This window comes from Pristiophorus japonicus, chromosome 17 (genome assembly GCF_044704955.1).
Source record: "Pristiophorus japonicus isolate sPriJap1 chromosome 17, sPriJap1.hap1, whole genome shotgun sequence".
In the NCBI taxonomy this organism is placed as follows: Eukaryota; Metazoa; Chordata; class Chondrichthyes; family Pristiophoridae; genus Pristiophorus; species Pristiophorus japonicus.
Window position 1 is genome coordinate 62,960,386 of NC_091993.1, and position 13,878 is coordinate 62,974,263.

The 13,878-nt window shown below is 51.5% G+C and overlaps 1 protein-coding gene across 1 annotated transcript; it reads left to right on the forward strand.

Annotated features, from left to right (window-relative positions):
- Positions 1-255: 255 nt before the first annotated feature.
- Positions 256-12,823, forward strand: rabif (RAB interacting factor). The gene is made up of 2 exons (XM_070858768.1): positions 256-507; positions 12,279-12,823. The coding sequence occupies exons 1-2, from the start codon at positions 340-342 to the stop codon at positions 12,525-12,527; spliced, it is 417 nt and encodes a 138-aa protein (XP_070714869.1). The 5' UTR covers positions 256-339; the 3' UTR covers positions 12,528-12,823.
- Positions 12,824-13,878: the final 1,055 nt, after the last annotated feature.

Sequence of the window (13,878 nt, forward strand, 5' to 3'; positions counted from 1 at the left end):
ACACATATGGAAACTTATGTCCCTGAGTGACTGCTGGGGTGAGTAAAGTTTAAAGGTAAAGAGAGTTACTGTTCGAAGTTAAAGAGGACAATGCAGTGACGTTTGTTATCCTTCGTGTGATAAAGTTAAACGGCGCGAATCACTTTCCGGCTGGGATGTCACTATCCCCGGGGGAGGGGTTACTGTCCGGGAGGGGGGTCCCCTGTCCGGAAGGAGGGGTCACTGTCCGGGAGGAGGGTTTGCGGAAGTCCTGGGGAAGTCGCGTCGAGCCGGAAGCGGACGTTGTGCCGGGCCTGAAGCGGAAGCTGTGGCGAGCCGGGCGGTGCGGGAGGAGGCACCATGGAGCTGGGGAGCGGCGGAGCGGCGAGAGAGCGGACAGGCACCGGGGTCGGGCCCCGCTCCTCCAGCCTCGTGAGCGCGGCCGGCACCAACGGCAAGGCGGTAGTGTGCGAGCGCTGCGGCTCCCGGGTGCTGAGCCCGGGGACAGCGCGGTACCACCGGAGAGAGGTGGGTGGGCGCCGGAACCTCACTGCTCTGGGCCTCATACTTGATCTGCAGGTTCAGTGCGCTCAGTCAGCAGCACTCTGAATCCAGGCTGTCACTCGAGGGCGGTGCTGAGGGAGCGCCGCACTGTCGGAGGGGCGGTACTGAGGGAGCGCTGCACTGACGGAGGAAGGGGCAGTACTGAGGGAGTGCCTCACTGTGGGAGGGGCAGTACAGAGGGAGTGTTGCATTGTCGGAGGGGCAGTGCTGAGGGAGCGCCGCACTGTCGGAGGGGCAGTACGGAGGGACCATACTGTCGGAGGGGCGGTACTGAGGGAGCGCCGCACTGTCGGAGTGGTAGTACTGAAGGAGTGTTGCATTGTCGGAGAGGCGGCACTGAGGGAGTGTTGCATTGTCGGAGGGACGTTACTGAGGGAGTGTCGGAGGGACCTTACTGAGGGAACCCCGCACTGTCGGGGGGGGGCGGTGCTGAGGGAGCGCCGCACTGTCGGGGGGGGGGCGGTGCTGAGGGAGCGCCGCACTGTGCGGGGGGGGGGCGGTGCTGAGGGAGCCCCCGCGCTGTCGGGGGGGGGTGGCGGTGCTGAGGGAGCCCCGCACTGCCGGGGGGGGGGGGGGGGGGCGGCGGTGCTGAGGGAGCTCCGCACTGTCGGGGGGGCGGTGCTGAGGGAGCGCCGCACTGTCGGAGGGGCGGTGCTGAGGGAGCGCCGCACTGTCGGAGGGGCGGTGCTGAGGGAGCGCCGCACTGTCGGGGGGGCGGTGCTGAGGGAGCTCCGCACTGTCGGGGGGGCGGTGCTGAGGGAGCTCCGCACTGTCGGAGGGGCGGTGCTGAGGGAGCTCCGCACTGTCGGGGGGGCGGTGCTGAGGGAGCGCCGCACTGTCGGGGGGGCGGTGCTGAGGGAGCTCCGCACTGTCTGAGGGGCGGTGCTGAGGGTGCCCCGCACTGTCGGGGGGGGGGGGCGGTGCTGAGGGAGCCCTGCACTGTCGGGGGGGGGGGGGGGGGGCCGCGGTATTGAGGGAGCGCCGCACTGTCGGAGGGGCGGTGCTGAGGGAGCGCCGCACTGTCGGAGGGGCGGTGCTGAGGGAGCTCCGCACTGTCGGAGGGGCGGTGCTGAGGGAGCTCCGCACTGTCGGAGGGGCGGTGCTGAGGGAGCGCCGCACTGTCGGAGGGGCGGTGCTGAGGGAGCTCCGCACTGTCGGAGGGGCGGTGCTGAGGGAGCGCCGCACTGTCGGAGGGGCGGTGCTGAGGGAGCGCCGCACTGTCTGAGGGGCGGTGCTGAGGGTGCCCCGCACTGTCGGGGGGGGGCGGTGCTGAGGGAGCCCCGCACTGTGTGTGTGGGGGGGGGGGGGGGGGGGGGGGGCGCGGTGCTGAGGGAGCCCCGCACTGTCGGGGGGGGGGGGGGGCGCGGTGCTGAGGGAGCCCCGCACTGTGCATGGGGGGCGGGGGGGGCGGTGCTGAGGGAGCCCCGCACTGTCGGGGGGGGGGGGTGCTGAGGGAGCCCCGCACTGTCGGGGGGGGTGGCGGTGCTGAGGGATCCCCCGCACTGTCGGGGGGGGTGGCGGTGCTGAGGGATCCCCCGCACTGTCGGGGGGGCGGCGGCGGTGCTGAGGGAGCCCCGCACTGTCGGGGGGGGGGGGGTGCTGAGGGAGCCCCGCACTGTCGGGGGGGGGGGGGGGGGGTGTGGTGGTGCTGAGGGAGCCCCGCACTGTCGGGGGGGGTGGCGGTGCTGAGGGATCCCCCGCACTGTCGGGGGGGGGGGGGGGGGGTGTGGTGGTGCTGAGGGAGCCCCCGCACTGTCGGGGGGGGGGGGGGGGCGGTGCTGAGGGAGCCCCGCACTGTGCGGGGGGGGGCGGCGGTGCTGAGGGAGCCCCCGCGCTGTCGGGGGGGGTGGCGGTGCTGAGGGAGCCCCGCACTGTCGGGGGGGGGGCGGTGCTGAGGGAGCTCCGCACTGTCGGGGGGGCGGTGCTGAGGGAGCTCAGCACTGTCGGAGGGCCGGTGCTGAGGGAGCTCCGCACTGTCGGAGGGGCGGTGCTGAGGGAGCGCCGCACTGTCGGAGGGGCGGTGCTGAGGGAGCGCCGCACTGTCGGAGGGGCGGTGCTGAGGGAGCGCCGCACTGTCGGAGGGGCGGTGCTGAGGGAGCGCCGCACTGTCGGAGGGGCGGTGCTGAGGGAGCGCCGCACTGTCGGAGGGGCGGTGCTGAGGGAGCGCCGCACTGTCGGAGGGGCGGTGCTGAGGGAGCGCCGCACTGTCGGAGGGGCGGTGCTGAGGGAGCGCCGCACTGTCGGAGGGGCGGTGCTGAGGGAGCGCCGCACTGTCGGAGGGGCGGTGCTGAGGGAGCGCCGCACTGTCGGAGGGGCGGTGCTGAGGGAGCGCCGCACTGTCGGAGGGGCGGTGCTGAGGGAGCGCCGCACTGTCGGAGGGGCGGTGCTGAGGGAGCGCCGCACTGTCGGAGGGGCGGTGCTGAGGGAGCGCCGCACTGTCGGAGGGGCGGTGCTGAGGGAGCGCCGCACTGTCGGAGGGGCGGTGCTGAGGGAGCGCCGCACTGTCGGAGGGGCGGTGCTGAGGGAGCGCCGCACTGTCGGAGGGGCGGTGCTGAGGGAGCGCCGTACTGTCGGAGAGGCGGTAGAGGGCTGTCGCACTGTGGGAGGAGCAGTACTGCGGGAGTGTTGCATTGTCGGAGGGGCGGTACCGAGGGAGCATACTGTCGGAGGGGCGGTACCGAGGGAGTGCTGCACTGTCGCAGGGGCGGTACCGAGGGAGCACCGCACTGACGGAGGGCGGGGCAGTACCGAGGGAGCGCCGCACTGTCGGAGGGGCACTACCGAGGGAGCGCCGCACTGTCGGAGGGGCAGTACTGAGGGAGCGGCGCACTGTCAAGTGCCATCTTTTGAATGAGACGTTAAACCGAGGCCCCATCTGCTCTCTCAGGTGGACATAACAGATCCCATCGCCACTATTTCGAAGAAGAGCAGGGGAGTCCTGGCCAATATTTATCCCTCAATCAACGTAATAAAAACAGAATTTCTGGTCATTATCACATTGCTTTTTATGGGAGCTTGCTGTGCCCTAAACGTACTTGACTGGCTGTTAAGCATTTTGGGATGTCTTGAGGTTGTGAAAGGCGCTCAGAAATGTATTCACAGGATGACTGTCCCACAAGCTGGCAGTGTCCACGGAACAGGAGGAGGCCATTCAGCCCCTCATGTCTGTTCCGCCATTCAATTGGATAATGGCTGATCGGTACCATTTACCTGCCTTTACTCCATATCACTCAATACTCTTACCCAAAGATGTTTTATAAGTACATTAAGAGCAAGAAGATAATTAAAGTGTAGGGCCAATTAGAGACCATAAAGGTAATCTGAGTGTGGAGGCGGAAGATGTGGGTATGGTTCTTAATGAATACTTTGCATCTGTTTTCACAGAAGAGAGGGGCGGTGCAGATACTGCAATCAGGGAGGAGGATTGTGAAATATTAGATTAAATAAACATAGTGAGAGGAAGTATTAAGGGGTTTAGAAGCTTTGAAAGTGGATAAATCCCTAGATCTGGATTAAATATATCCCAGGCTGTTAAGAGAAGCAAAGGAGGAAATAGCAGAGGCTCTGACCATCATTTTCCAATCCTCTCTGGCTACAGTGTGGCACTGGAAGACTGCAGGCCAGTCAGCCTAACCTCGGTGGTGGAAAAATTATTGGAAAAAATTCTGAGTGACAGGATAAATCTTCATTTAGAAAGACACTGATTAATCAAGGACAGTCAGCATGGATTTATTAAGGGAAGGTTGTGTCTGACTAACTTGATTGAATTTTTTGAGGGTGTATCACAGAGGGTCGATAAGGGTAGTGCATTTGATGTATATGTAAGAAGGAGCAGGAATAGGCCATTTAGCCCCTCAAGCCTGCTCCACCATTCCATAAGATCATGGCTGGGCTGATCTGATCATGAGCTTAGCTCCATTTCCCTGCCCGCTCCCCATAACCCTTGACTCCCTTATCCACAGCTCTCGGGTAGAAAATTCCAAAGATTCACGACCCTGTGAGAGATGAAATTCCTCCTCATTTCCGTTTTAAATGGGCAACCCCTTATTCTGAAACTATGTTTTAGATTTCCCCCACGAGGGGAAACATCCTTTCTGCATCTACCCTGTCAAGCCCTCTCAGAATCTTATACATTTCAATAAGATCACCTCCCATTCTTCTAAACTCCAATGAGTATAGGCCCAATCTGCTCAACCTTTTTTCATAAGACAACCCCTTCATCTCAGGAATCTACCTAGTGAACCTTCTCTGAACTGCCTCCAATGGAAGTATATCCCTCCTTAAATAAGGAGACCAAAACTGTACGCAGTACTCCAGGTATGGCCTCACCAATGCCCTGTACAGTTGTAGCAGGACTTCCCTGCTTTTATACTCTATCCCCTTTGTAATAAAGGCCAACATTCCATTTGCCTTCCTGATCACTTGCTGTACCTGCATACTAACTTTTTGTGTTTCATGTACAGGGATCCCCAGATCCCTCTGTACCTCAGCATTTTGTAATTTCTCTCCATTTAAATAATAATTTACCTTTTACTTTTCCTACCAAGTGGATAACCTCACATTTTCCCACATTATTCTCCATCTACCAAATTTTTGGCCACTCACTTAGCCTTTTGCATATTATTTGCATCCTCCTCACAACTTGTTTTCCCACCCATCTTTGTATCATCAGCAAATTTGGCTACATTACACTCGGTCCCTTCATCCAAGTCATTAATATAGATTGTAAATAGTTGAGGACCCAGCACCGATCTCTGTGGCAGCCCACTAGTTACAGTTTGCCAACCGGAAAATGACATATTTATCCTGACTCTCTGTTCTGTTAGCCAATCCTCTATCCATGCTAATATATTATCCCCAACCCCGTGTGCAGTAACCTTATCGAATGCCTTCTGAAAATCCAAATACATGACATCTACTGGTTCCCCTTTATTCACCCTGCTCATTGCATCAAAGAACTCCAGCAAATTTGTCAAACGTGATTTCTCTTTCATAAAACCTGACTCTGCTTGACTATTATGATTTTCTAAATGTCCTGATATTACTTCCTTAATAATGGACTCCAGCATTTTCCCAATGACAGATGTTAGGCTAACTGGTCGATAGTTTCCTGCTTTCTGTCTCCCTCCTTTCTTAAATAGGGGTGTTACAAATGCAGTTTACTGATCTGTTGGGACCTCAGAATACAGGGAATTTTGGTAGATTACAACCAATGCATCCACGATCTCTGCAGCCATTTTTAAGACCCTAGGATGCAGGCCATCAGGTGCAGGGGACTTGTCCAACTTTAGTCCCATTAGTTTGCCTAGTACTTTTTCTCTAGTGATAGTGATTGTTTTACGTTCCCCCCCTCCCCCTATCAATAGCCCCTTGATTATCAATTATTGGGATGCTTTTTATGTCTTCTACCATGAAGACAGATTTGTTCAAAGTTTCTGCCATTTCCCTGTTTCCCATTATTAATTCCCCAGTCTCATCCTCCAGAGGATCAATGTTTACTTCAGCTACTCTCTTCCTTTGTATATACCTGTAGAAGCTCTTATTATCTGTTTTTATATTTCTTGCTAGTTTACTCTCATCATCTATCTTCGCCCTCATTTTTTAGTCGTCCTTTGCTGGTTTCTAAACATTTCCCAATCCTCTGGTCTCCCACTATTCTTCACAACATTGTATGCCTTTGTTTTCAATTTGATTCCATCCTTTTCTTCCTTAGTTAGCCACGGATGGTTCATCCTTCTCCAAGAGTCTTTCTTTCTCACTGGAATATATCTTTGCTGAGAGTTTATGAAATGTCTCCCACTGCTTTTCTACTGTCTTACCCTTTAATCTATTTTCCCAGTTCACTTTAACCAACTCTGCCTTCATACCTTTGTAATTGCCTTTATTTAAGTTTAGGACACTAGTTTGAGACCTAGCTTTCTCACCCTCAAACTGAATTTGAAATTCTTCCATGCTATGATCACTCTCCCCAAGAGGATCCTTTACTATGAGATCATGAATTAATCTTGTCTCTTTACACAGTACCAGATCTAAAATAGTCTGCTCCCTGGTTGGTTCCACAACGTATTGTTCTAGGAAATCATCCTGAATACACACTATGAACTCTTCCTCAAGGCTAACTTTGCCAATTTGATTTGTCCAATCAATATGAAGATTAAAATCACCCATGATTATTGCCGTACCTTTCTTACAAGCCTCTATTATTTCTTGACTTTTACTCTGCCCTACAGTGTAGCTACTGTTAGGAGGCCTATAGACTACATCTACCAGTGACTTCTACATATTGATGATCTGAGCCAATATAATTTCTCACTGCTGCACTGATCTCATCTTTTATTAACAGAGATACTCCACCTCCTTTTCCTTTATGCCTATTCTTCCAAAATGGCAACTACCCCTGAATATTCAGTTCCAGCCTTGGTCACCTTGCGACCACATCTCAGTAATGGCTATCAGTTCATACCCATTTATTTCTATTTGTGCCATCAACTCATCTATCTTGTTACGAATGCTTCGTGCATTCAAATAAAGAGCTTTTAATTTTGTCTTTTTACCATTTTTCCCTACTCGGACCCCACTTTCTGATGCACTCTTATGTTTATATGCTCTGTTCCTTCCTGTCACACTCTGGTATCATTACCCTGATCGTTACCCTGCACTATTGCCTTCTCCTTTTTGACTTTTAAAATTTCCACTCACCTGATCCCATTCCCCCCACCCCCACCCCCCCGCCCCCCACCACCACTATTTAGTTGGGGGAGTACAAAGAAATGTTGTAGAGATGAGGGATGGTATAGTTAGGATGATAGATACTCTTCTTTGCAACCGTGAGCGTGAGTCCCGAAGGCTGAGTTGCCTGCCCGGTTCTAGAGTTAAGGACATTTCCTCTGGGCTGGAGAGGAACTTGGAGTGCTTATTCAATTCACCAGGATACTGGTCCGAGCCTGGTTCAAGTGAAGCACGTCCCGAAGTAACAGCTCCCTCTTATCCCAGTACTGGTGCCAGTGCCCATGAATCAAAACCCATTTCTCCCACACCAGTTTTTGAGCCACGCGTTCATCGCTCTGATCTTATTTACCCTATGCAAATTTGCTCGTGGCTCAGGTAGTAATCCAGAGATTATTACCTTTGTGGTTCTGTTTTTTAATTTAGCCTCTAGCTGCTCATACTCCCTCAGCAGGACCTCTTTCTTTGTTCTACTTGTGTCATTGGCACCTACGTGGACCACGACAACTGGATCTTTCACCTCCCACTCCAAGTACCTCTCCAGCCCAGAGGAGATGTCCTTAACCCTGACACCGGGCAGGCAACACAGCCTTCGGGACTCATGCTCTCAGCTGCAGAGAACAGTATCCCCCTAATATACTGCCCCCTACCACTACAACATTTAGAAACATAGAAATTTACAGTGCAGAAGGAAGCCATTTTGGCCCATCGTGTCCGCCTTGGCCGACAAAGAGCCACACGGCCCTCAGTCAGCAGCCCTGAAGGTTATATATAAACCAATGAACAATGGCGCAAAGGTAAAGAGCACCCAGCCCAACCAGTCCACCCCACACAACTGCGACACCCCTTACACTAAAACATTCTACATTCCACCCCAACCAGAGCCATGTGATCTCCTGGGAGAGGCAAAAACCAGATAAAACCCCAGACCAATTTGGGGAAATAAAATCTGGGAAAATTCCTTTCCGACCCATCCAGGCGATCGAAACTACTCCAGGAGATCATCCTGGCCGTATTCTATTCTCTGCAGTACTTACCATTATACCTGCGGCGGCCAACAAGAGGTTATCCAGTCTAATCCCAATTACCAGCTCTAGGTCTGTAACCCTACAAGGTTTAAGTGCCCATCCAACCATCTTTTAAATGTGTTGAGAGTGTCTGCATCCACCACTCTTCCAGGCAGAGAGTTCCAGACCCCCACAACCCTCTGCGTGAAGAAGCCCCCCCCCTCAAATCCCCTCTGAACCTTCCACCTCAAAACTATGCCTCCTCGTAACAGACCCCTCCACCAATGGAAATAGGCCCTTGTTATCCACTATATCCAGGCCCCTCAATATTTTGTACACCTCAATGAGGTCTCCTCTCACCCTCCTCTGTTCCAATGAGAACAAACCCAATCTGTCCTCATAGCTAAGATTCTCCATTCCAGGCAGCATCCTAGTAAATCTCCTCTGCACCCTCTCTAGTGCAATCACATCCTTCCTATAATATGGCGACCAGAACTGCACACAGTACTCCAGCTGTGGCCTAACCAAAGTATAAAATTTAAGCATAATCTCCCTGCTCTTATATTCTCTGCCTCGGCCAATAAAGGCAAGCATTCTGTATGCCTTCTTAGCCACCTTATCCACCTGGCCTGCTACTTTCGGGGATCTGGGGAAAGCACTCCAAGGTCCTTTTGTTCATCTACACTATTAAGTGGCCTGCTGCTTAATGTGTATTCCCTTTCCTTATTAGCCCTCCCAAAGTACATTACCTCACACTTCTCTGAATTAAATTCCATTTGCCACTGCTCTGCCCACCTGACCAGTGGATTGATATCCTCCTGCAGCCCATGACTTTCCTCTTCATTATCAACCACACGGCCAATTTTCGTGTCATTTGCAAACTTCTTAATCATACTCTCAATATTCAAATCTAAATCATTGATAGATACCACAAAAAGCAAGGGACACAGCACTGAGCCCTGTGGACCCCACTGGAAACAGCCTTCCAGTCACAAAAACACCCATCAACCATTACTCTTTGCTTCCTGCCTGAGCCAATTTGCCATTTGCTTGGATTCCATGAGCTTTTACTTTCATGATCAATCTGCCATGTGGGACCTTATCAAAAGCCTTGCTAAAATCTATTTAGCAATATTTAGCATTAATTAAATACATTAGAGATGGCAGGGCGGGCGACGTGTTGCAGGTGTAGCATGTGGGAGATGGTGGACACCAGTGTGATCCACGGCGACCACATCTGTGGTAAGTATCTGCAGCTCGAGGAACTTTGGCTCCAAGTTGATGAGCTGCAGTCCGAGCTTCAGACACTGCGGTACATCAGGGAGGGGGGGGGGAGTTACCTGGATGCTGCGTTCCAGGAGGCAGTCACACCCCTTAGGTTAAATAATTCAAATTTGGTCTGTGGTCAGGGACAGGAAGGTGTGACTACAAGTGAGGCATATATGGGGGACCCAGGATGTAATGATGGAGGAGCCTCAGCCCTAGCTCTTGTCCAACGGGTACGAGGTTTTTACTCCCTGTGTGGACGAGAGCAGGGATTGCAAGGAGGATGAGCAAACTGACCACAGCACCGTGGTACAGAGGGCCATTCAATTTGGGGGAGGCTGAGGGCTACGTGGATAGCACGTTTCAGGAAGTGGTCACCCCACAGCTTAAAAGCGTGCAGGCAGGAGGGAAGTGGGTGACCACCAGACGAAGTAAAAACGCTAGACAGGTAGTGCAGGAGTATCCCCGCGAGTCCATCTCGCTTTCAAACCGATATTCTCTTCTGAGCACCAGTGAGGGCGATGGTGCCTCTGGGGAGTGCAGCCAGAGCCAAGTCCAAGGCACCACGGGTGGCTCAGCTGCACGGGGGGGCGAAGAAGAGTAAAAGAGCTCTAGTGATAGGGATTCTATAGTTAGGGGAATAGAGAGGCGTTTCTGTGGTATATATTAATGATTTAGACTTGAATGTAGGGGTATCAGGAAGATATCAATAGACTGGTCAGATGGGCAGAACAGTGGCAGATGGAATTCAATCCGGAGAAGTATGAGGTAATGCATTTATGGAGGGCTAACAAGGCAAGGGAATACACATTAAATGGTACGACACTGAGAAGTGTAGAGGAACAAAGGGATCTTGGAGTGCTTGTCCACAGATCCTTGAAGGCCAGGTAAATAAGGCGGTTAGGAAGGCATACAAGAATGTTTGCCTTTATTAGCCAAGGCATTGAATACAAGAGCAGGGAGGTTATGCTTGAACTTTATAAAACACTAGTTAGGCCACAGCGTGCAGTTCTGGTCACCACATTACAGGAAAGAGGGGATTTACAAGGATGTTGCCTGGATTGGAGAATATTAGCTATGAGGACAGATTGGATAGGCTGGGTTTGTTTTCTTTGGAACAGAGGAGGCTGAGTGGAGACTTAATGAGATTTATAAAATTATGAGGAGCCTAGATAGAGTGAATAGGAAGGGCCTATTGCCCTTAGCAGAGGGGTCATGAACCTGGGCGCATGGTTTTAAAGTAATTGGTAGAAGAGTTAGAGGGGATTTGAGGGGAAATTTCTTCAGAGGATGCTGGGGGAAGGAACTGACTGTCTGAAAGAGTGGTAGAGGCAGAAACCTTCACCACATTTAAAAAGTACTTGGATGTGCACCTGAAGTGCTGTAACCTACAGGGCTACGGACCGAGAGCTGGAAAATGGGATTAGGCTGGGTAGCACGGACACAATGGGCCAAATGGCGGCCTCCCGTGCTGTAAATTTCTATCTCAAAATCTATTGATCTCAGTCCAGTTGACCCACAGCCTTTTGGGGGAGAGAGTTCCAGATTTCCACTACCCTTTGTATGAAGAAGTGCTTTCCAATTTTACTCCTAAACATCCTGGCTCTAATAAAATTATGCCCCCTTGTTCTGGTTACCCTCACCACAGGAAATAGTTTCTATATACCTTATTGAATCCTTTTAACGTTTTAAACTCTTCAATGATATCACCCCTTAATCTATACTCAAAAAAAAATACAAGCCTAGTCTGTGCACTCTGTCCTCACAATGTAACCCTTTGCACCCCGGTATCATTTTGGAGAATCTGCTCTGCGCCCCTCCGAGGCCAATGTATCCTTCCTGAGGTGCGGTGCCCAGAACTGAGCGCAGTGTCCACATTGGGTCTGACCAGAGCTCTGTACAGCTGTAACACAACTTCCACCCCTTTGCATTTCAGCCCTTGCAATAAAGGCCACCATTCCATTAGCCTTTTAAATTATTTTTGGTACATGTCCACGAGCTTTTAGTAATTTCTGTACTTGGACCCGATCTACACTATTTACTGTGTCACCGAGCTTGGTGTCATCCGCAAACTGCTCTCTATTCCTTCATCCAAGTCATTGATATATATGGTGAAAAGCTGAGGCCTCAGTACAGATCCTGGGAAATACATTTGTCACAGCCGGCCAATCGGAGAATATTTCAGAATAAGGGATTGCACATTTAAAACGGAGATGAGGAGGAATTTCTTCTCTGTGCGGGTCGGGAATCTTTGGAATTCTCTACCCCAGAGAGCTATGGAGGCTGGGTCATTGAATATATTTAAGGTAGAGATAGACAGGATTTTGAACGATAATGGAGTCAAGGGTTATGGGAAACGGGCAGGGAAGTGGAGTTGAGTCCATGATCAGGTCAGCCATGATCTTATTGAATGGTGGTGCAGGCTCGAGGGGCCAAATGGCCTACTCCTGTTCCTATTTCTTCTGTTCTATTTATCCCTACTCCCCCTCTCCTACTTCCCAACCAGTTACCAACCCTTGTTATAAGGTTACCTCCAATTCCATGCACTTTTATTGTTGCTAATGATCTCTTATGAGAATCTCATCGATTGCCTTCTGGAAGTTCAAATAGACAACATCTTAGTGACCTCCTCAAGAAATTCCATGAGATTAGTCAGACACGATCTACCCTTCACACAGCCATGGTGGAGCCAGTGCTGATTGGGCGTGCAGTTAATGGGTGTGTTTTATCTTCTAGCTTTTCCTTCCATCCATGAGGCAGAAAGTGGCACTGGGCACTGAGGGCAGCTCAGTCGAAGGGGACGTGCTACAAGAGCACTGGTTCGTCGATGACATGTACACGTTTGAGAATGTTGGCTTCACGAAGAACGTGAACAACATCAAGTACCTGGTCTGTGCTGACTGTGAGATCGGCCCCATTGGCTGGCACTGCCTGGATGACAAGAAGAGCTTTTACGTTGCTTTGGATCGAGTGCAGCATGAATAGTGGGCGGTGAGGAGCTGGCCCTTCTCAAGTAGATCCGCTGATGGGGTGGGTCTGTGTCTCACTCTTCGCCTGCAGCCTGTCACTGGGGACCGCACAGAGTGCCTCACACGATGTCTCACGCAGCAAGCAGCTCGATAGTATCAGTCCGAGTCACGGTGTGGAATGCCAGCAGCAGCTCTTCCACCGTGACATGCTCACCGGTCCGGTGTTCTGGGGTTGTGTGCAGCACTGTGGTGACCAGCTGATTGCTCGGCCTGTAATATTTGGTTGTTATTAAAAAAATCTTCTGAAAGCCATATGATGTCATTGGTGAGCAGCCCCAATCAGATCTTGGGAGGGGGGGAGGGAGGAGGGCTGTACCAATGATATCCCAATTTGAGGGGTGGAGGGCTGTACCACTCAGCCCACGGTTAGAGGAGTTTGGAGGCTGTAGCATTGATATCCATCAATGAAGGTGGTTGGGGGGGGGGGGGGGGAGAAGGGCGCTGTATCACTGATAACCCACAGTACATCTGGGTATGTGAGAAGAGGAAGAAAACAAAATGAATGAGTTATAAATTGGGATAACAAGTAAAAATTGGGGGTGCACAAAAAAATAATGTGGAGGAGTAACGTGAAAAAAGGTTAAAGTCAACAGTTTGTGGTAAATAAACTAGGAAAATTGGATGTGATTATTTACAGAAAGATGTCGACTTAGCATTAACGTAAACCTGGCTGCAAACTTGATCATGAAAAATAAACACATTGAGATAAAGTAATTTTAGGGATAGAAAAGATGCAAAAGTAGGTGGCGTGGGAATATAGGTTAAAGGGGAAATTCATGGGGTAACGAGGGTGATATGCATACAAAAAGGCTACAGAGAGTTAGTATGGTTGGAGGTCAAAGATAAAGGTTCTATTAGGAGTATATTACAAACCTCTAAATTGTAGCAGGAAATGTAGAGTCAAATTAGAGAGTTGAGTAGGAATAATAAAATGATTGTTCTGGGAGATTTTAATTATCCACTTATCAATTAGGACAGTGTGGGAGTAAATGGAACAAAGGAATGGAACTGCTGCAATGTGCACAGGACTCCTTTCTCGAGCAGTGTGTTGGTCAGAGGTGTTGCTGGAGCTGGTTATGAATAATGAAATAGATCCGGTGGATGGGCTGAATGTAGGTGAGTACATTGGGAGCAGTGTCCACACTATGATGAGGTTTAACATTCGACCGGAAAGGGTAATGTCAGTACAAGAACTAAAGTACTGGATTGGATTTGGGCAGATTTCAGAGAGGATGACCACGGCTAAATCAAAAGGTTACAAACCAATTAAAATGGAAGAAACGGCCTTAAGAGGCTATAATAATAAT

Bases quoted from the DNA above. Each gene is read 5' to 3' on its own strand.
- rabif (XM_070858768.1), top strand. From the start codon at position 340: ATGGAGCTGGGGAGCGGCGGAGCGGCGAGAGAGCGGACAGGCACCGGG. The intron at 508-12,278 runs GTGGGTGGGCGC...TTTATCTTCTAG, and splicing joins CGCGGTACCACCGGAGAGAG to CTTTTCCTTCCATCCATGAG.